This window comes from Desmodus rotundus, chromosome 4 (assembly GCF_022682495.2).
Source record: "Desmodus rotundus isolate HL8 chromosome 4, HLdesRot8A.1, whole genome shotgun sequence".
Taxonomy (NCBI): domain Eukaryota; kingdom Metazoa; phylum Chordata; class Mammalia; order Chiroptera; family Phyllostomidae; genus Desmodus; species Desmodus rotundus.
Genome location: NC_071390.1, coordinates 31,886,529 through 31,893,089, shown reverse-complemented (window position 1 = coordinate 31,893,089; position 6,561 = coordinate 31,886,529). Strand labels below are relative to the sequence as shown.

Sequence of the window (6,561 nt, the reverse complement as noted above, 5' to 3'; positions counted from 1 at the left end):
TTCAAAGCGCAAAAGCTTGTATCTACAAGTGTTCTCAGATTTATAACTATAAATATTAGACAATCACAAAAATATACTCCCAGTTCAGCATCTGAGTAATGGGAGCTTTACGAGCTGTTAAGTTATAATAGTGTGAATTTCACACCGGTGTTACTGAGAATATTTTGTTTTCACTCTCATTGCTAAATGGTTTCTTTTATGTTTGATCTCATTTGCATCTGGCACATACACTATTTATCTTCTCAATACAATTTCATGAACATGTTTTAGAATTTTCACCTGTGCATGCAAGGAGAGCTTTAACTTTTGAGACAATAAGGGAACTCTAGCTTTGATGACTAAATCAGCAACAAATAATGAAGGCACTCTGAAGATTCCTGTCAGCTCCGAATGGAATGTTCAATGACTTTATTTGAGGCTTCTAGATAGTGCTGAAGGTCTTAGTCATGCAGGATATATGCCCAGCATATCAGAATATTCAACATTCCGATATTGACCTTGAGAGGCTAAAAAGAGAGTCCTAAAATATACATTATCCAATTTATTTTCTTTATCCCAAAGAAAGTTGTAACATTTGCCCACAAACAACACAAATGCAGTGAAACAAAACAAAACCAACCAAACAAAAAAACCCTTACCAACGAGAGATGCTGCTGTATTTACACAGGTACACTCAAGGCTTGCGACAGCCTCACCCAACACCAAACCTAGGAGTACTTATAGCTACTAATGTTAGGCTATTATAGTCCATAAAGAGTATTTAGATGATCTCAACCCAGCTCTTGATAACATGGTGAATTCTGGGTCACTCTGCACGTGTGTGTGTGTGGGGGGAAGTGGGGCGTGGGAACGGGGTTGAATGAGATAGAAAGGAGAGAAATCATAAAGGAGACACTGAATTGACTCAGATATTGAGGTACTTAACTGTGTTTTTAAAAAAGGTCTGGGAAAACTTTGAGACACATCAGAAGTCCTCCAACAATGAGGCTTTTAGAGGACATTACACAGGTGTTCCATTTCAATCCTAAGTGTAGGCTTCAGGATCACAGAACTGACTTAAGCATGGAGAATGCTCAAAATGGGAGCCTGGTCACTAGATATGTCCATCAGTGTGGAAAGTAATAATGTGACAGCTAACATCTGGGCAGCTTACCTGTGCCAGGCCTCGTGCTGAGTGCTTTATGTGCCTCATTCCGCTACACAGCCCGGTGAGATGGGGGCCACTGTCACTACAGTTTGTAAATGAGAAGCTGAGGCTCAAAGAAGTTAGATGATGAGTCCAAGGACACACCGTTAACAGGGAGCTTGGATTTAAACTTACTCCAGCTCCAGATCTGGTGCTCCGAATGGTACCCAAAATGAGGGAACCTAGACTCCAACTACATATGCCACATGCATGCCTACATCAGAATGACAGATCATATAACACTAAATGTTCTTCAAAAGTATACAATAAAGTTTCCTCAATTCCACTTCTAGCTATCTAAGGAAAACCAAAGCACTAATTTGAAAAGATATTTGCATCCCTATCGGTATTCACTGCAGCATTAGTCACAATAGCCAAGATATAGAAGCGACCTAAGTACCCACTGACTGATGAGTGGGGTAAAGATGTGTGGCACACACACACACACACACACACACACACACACACACACACAAATGTGGAATATTACTCAGCCATAAAAAAGAACGAAATCTTGCCATTTATGACAACATGGATGGGCTGCAAGGGTATTATGCTAAGTTGAAATAAGGCAAGGTAAAAACTCTACTATTTCACTTATATGCAGAATCTAAAAAACAAAACAGACACAGATTCATAGAGATAGAAAACAAAATGATTGCGGGGGTGGAGGGGAAGATGGAGGGGAATAAGACATACAAACTTCCAGTTATAAAATAAGTAAGTTACAAGAATGTGATACACAACAGAAGGGAATACAGCCTGTAGTAGTAACTTGTACAGTGAAAGACAGTTATTAGATTTATAGGGATCAATCGTAAGATATATAAATATTGAATAACTATGTACATCTGAAACTCATAATAATGCACCCAAAAATATTGTAGTAAAAATAAATACATAAATAAGGCCTTTCCCAACGTCAATCACCTAGGGAAGGTGCACATTCTCACCCAGAAACTGTTAGCAAAATAATAATAATAATAATAATAATAATAATAATAAAAGTTTCCTCAATTACTTCAAGGCATTATTAAGTTGCCTAGATGAATCATAATTGCTGGGATTAGTAGTGTATTTCTCTAACTTCATTTGATGATTAAAACCATGATAAATTTAATAACTACTACTATTGGATATTCTGAATGTAAGAGAAACTAAAAAGAAAAGATATGGGAAGGAATATATCACCTCTTATTTTTGATCGATATGTCATCAGATTAAAATTAGTGATTACTGAAATTCATACCAAAACAAAAATAATGATTAAATACTAGTATGTTTGTTATAGTGTGAAAGCTACACAGCAAGATAAAAACAGTCTGAGGGCAGGTTCTGGAAACCAAAACCACCCCAGAACATTTTACATAACTGACAAAGACAAGGCGTAAGTAGAGAAAAATCAATTAACAGGGACCTCTTTATTACACATTTATAAAATAATAGTATAATTATTAAAAATGGAGACCGTATTTTTTTGGTATCTTGTGTTTTGCATTCAATTTTTCAGTCATCTTCACAATTTTTCAAAACTTGATTTTTCTTATCCAGAGTGCTCTCCCACCACCTCTACCCCACCCGCCACTCAAAGCACAACTGAAGAGCAAACTATTCAATAGGGTTCTAGTGAGAGACTTACTATCAAAGACATTAATCTAATAACTCAAGTAGAGATTGAGAGTTTTCAAAGAAATGCAATAAAAACGAAAATATATAAAGCACAATTTACTCTTTCTGATGACTCAGCACGCGCCGGAATCTCACAGTGTGCCATGTCCCCCAGGCTGTGTGATTAAGGGCCTGGGGCAGAATTCTGGTGCACACGGCATCGGTGACTACAGGCACACTCTGGGGCTTCTTCTGTGTGTATCTGTACTCACTGGGGCGCAGTTTATAATAGGCTGAGAAAACGTTTAAAATTTCAGTTACAAAATGAGTATTTTTTAGCACATTTAATAACAGCTAGTTGTTTTAAATTACCATTTTATTTTTGATGACCAAATTATATTTGACCATAAATAAAGAACATATAATTTTAAAATAACATTAAAAAACCATGGTTACAACAGAACTATGTTACATTAAATGAAGAAAGGAAAAGTTACATGTATGGCACTGAGGAGTTTCAAAGTCATTCTTCTGGGGGCTTTCAATCACCTTGATGTCTACCAGTGTAAAAACGTCTCTACTCAGTGTGCTCGCCCGCAGACAGGCAAAACCAGTGTGGACCATGCAACTGCCTGAACACCACTCCACGTTTTCACCCCGACAACCAAAATCGCTGAGCCGCATCTAAACATTCAGATGTGGCGGACTCCAGCTGCTCAACAGCAGAGAAACACTCACTTTAAAAAAAAAAAAAAAAGCTGAAACAAGTGACAACTGAAAGTGGCTGAATCACTGTACCTTTTAGATACAACATTCAATCTTATTTTTGCTATATGGTATTTGGTACTTTTTGATTCAGTAGTTGGGGTAAAAAAAAGTTTCTGTATTCAAACATATCTACAGAATGTCAATATAAAATGTGCGAATATATACATTTAATACACACACACACACACTCCCACGTATCTAGAAAGCAGCACTTAACCACATCCCCATTTCTCACTAATGACTCAATATATGAACTGTTACTTTAAGACCAGCTTAGATGCTATAAGGCTGCAACGTATGGCTAAAAAGGTCAAACACAAGCACCTACACTCAGGCTGGATTAAATTGTTCCTCCTCATGATTTCTGACAAGTGGTAATACCATTTATATAACAGCTATGTCTCAATAACTTAGAATTCAGAGTATAAAACCAGTGTCATTCCACTCCCTCACTGTTCAAAGAATACTCCCGCTTCCGTTCTGTTTCCACTAATGATAACAGGGCACACCGACCCCAGACCTGCACAAAAGACCTTTACTCTTAATCCAAACAAACATGTGTTAAAACATTCTGAAATGCTGCATCCTTTGATTTCTTCATCTTTTCAATTGCCCGATGCAGGTCCTGTTGTTGCACAGGCCGGATTTCATCTTCATCATGGCTAAAATGCAAACAAAACCACCAAACATTCAAATAACTTTAGAACACATCTCCCTAAAATATTTTACCATGATTAAAAACTAAAAATCTCTTTCCCATTTCAGACCCCAAAGACCACCACAATTAAAAGCTTCACATGGACTCTTTCAGGAGTTACCTATGCACACACAAATCTCAGGTTTTTAAAAAGCAGAGACTGCTAAGAGGCAGGAAGCTGCAGTGGCTGCTGTAAACACCACAACTGTAGTAACAAAAATCCCCCACCTCCCACTAAGGCTCTAAGGGCAGGACAGAACCATGTGGTGAAAATGTTACACAAAGGTGTGTCCGTTTGTCCAAGTGGACACATTAACTCCAGTGAAGGAGTCAAAGGTTATTCCCATGAAAACTGGAATTAAAAAGCAGCTTTCCGACTTGGATATTCATATATATGTTTAGCTTTTGACAAACTGAAAATTCTTTACTATTGATAAAAACCAACTAATCTAAAGTCCTCCCCCCTTCAATAATAGTACTAAAAAAAAATGAAGCACAGTATATAATGTCTCCTTTGTAATTTATAGACACTAAGGAAAAAATATTTGGGGATATAGTTATGATAACCCAAGTCTATTGGCCAGATTGTTCACACTGAAATACAGGGTCCAGCAGCAGTAAGGCCTGCTTGAGTGTGGTTGGCAGAGTAATAACATGGGTGTAATAATTTAGTTTTAATTTGAACATTTCACCTAAAATGTCATATGGTGTGCTTGAGTGTGATATTGTTGTTACAGAATTACATACTTATGATTTTATAATGAAAGATTTCGTAATAAAAAAGGGGCATTATGTGTGCGGGACCCTGGATAAAATTCTCAGGGCTTTGATGACAGCAGAAAAACAGACTTTTACTATTAACATAATTTTACTTAAGCAAAGTTTATACATAAGTTGTTCTGCTGCTGTTCCCCTATGAATCTCATTTACAGGAATAAAGACCTTCGACAGACAGACTGGCTCCAGAGGTCAGAAGTATTCCCGACTTCAGCGCCAGAGAAGTTGGATCAGTAAGCGAAGTCGCCCTCTGCACGAGGGGCTCGAAGGAGCACTAAAGAAAGGCACAGAACTAGCGCGTGCCTAGCTACGGCTAGAAGGGTAGTTTTCACGCAAACCTTTCTATACCAGGAGAAGCTTTTTTCTGTGGCAATACACTGTAATTAAACACAAGAATGTAACAGGTAAATCCAAGTCACTTGGAGTGAAAGCCACAGGTGGATGAGGAAGGGAGACTGAGAAACAGAAGGGCAAGAGATGGAGAACTCATTCAACACAAGCTCCCAAAGTACACTAGCTTGCCAGAGTCACAGCAGTTCTTCATTAAGAAGGTTGATGCTTTGAACAGGGGTTTAGAAAGCAATGTCAGACTGGCTCAGGACAAGTAGCTTCCTGGAAAACTTCCTTAAGGAACAAGGTTTATCAGGGCTGAGTTATTCCAGTTCAGTAGTATCTTTGCTGGAATAAGGTTGGTACAAAATTGGTTTCTCAAGTTCATCATACTTTGAAACTGGTTTCAAGTGAAATTTGCTGCATTGACAAATGGCTTCTTTGTTTAGTAAATATATTATCATTAACAAGTTGAAGTCTAGTCTGTAGCCAGGCCCACCCACTTACATGTAACATTTCTGGAAGACAAGGCACTCATTTCCATAAGAAATGAAACTTAGGAATGCAATATGCAAAGCAATCCAGGAATACTAGAGAACCTGTTTTCCCAGCAGAGACGGGCAAACCTAAGTTTCTGTCAGCTTTCTGTGACTGAGTCCATGGATTTTCAGTGGAAATTTAGCTTTCGTTTCTACCTCTTCATTCTAGACACCCCTCAAGACCCCTCCCTCCAAAATCATTTTCAGAACTCACCTTTTAAAAAGGACAATAAAGTTGGGGAGATTGTTAATTCAAATTTACCTTTTATTCCAGAAGCAGAGTTGGTATTGTAAAGCAAAATAAAAGAAACTAACCTAAAAGCTCTAAAAGGATATGATAAATATTAGAGATCAACTCTGTATACACGTACCTTTCTTCTGATGTAGAATTAACATACTCCCTGACACAGAGCAGGGCAGCATCTCGACACATCTCTTTCAGGTCACTTCCTGAAAACCCATCAGTTTCCTGGGCAACTTCTAGCAGGTCCACGTGCCTGTCCACCTTCAACAAACATGTAAAAAACACACTTAAAAAGCAAGCATAAAATACACTGCAAAGGATATATCCAAACACTCTTCTTAGAATAAAAGAATGCTAAGCACACTGGAACAGCATGGAAGAACAATCATTAAAGAGTATTTTCAGTTTCTAT

General features: G+C 37.9%; 1 protein-coding gene across 1 annotated transcript in view; it reads right to left on the bottom strand.

Moving 5' to 3' along the window:
* Positions 1 to 2,588: 2,588 nt before the first annotated feature.
* Positions 2,589 to 6,561, bottom strand: part of ATAD1 (ATPase family AAA domain containing 1) — a 38,699-nt gene continuing 34,726 nt past the window's right edge. Inside the window, exons 9-10 of the mRNA XM_024563449.4 lie at positions 6,277 to 6,410; positions 2,589 to 4,224 (exon numbers count right to left, since the gene is read on the bottom strand). Coding sequence (XP_024419217.3) covers positions 4,104 to 4,224; positions 6,277 to 6,410 — 255 coding nt within the window. The 3' untranslated portion in view covers positions 2,589 to 4,103. The remainder of the gene's footprint in view (positions 4,225 to 6,276; positions 6,411 to 6,561) is intronic.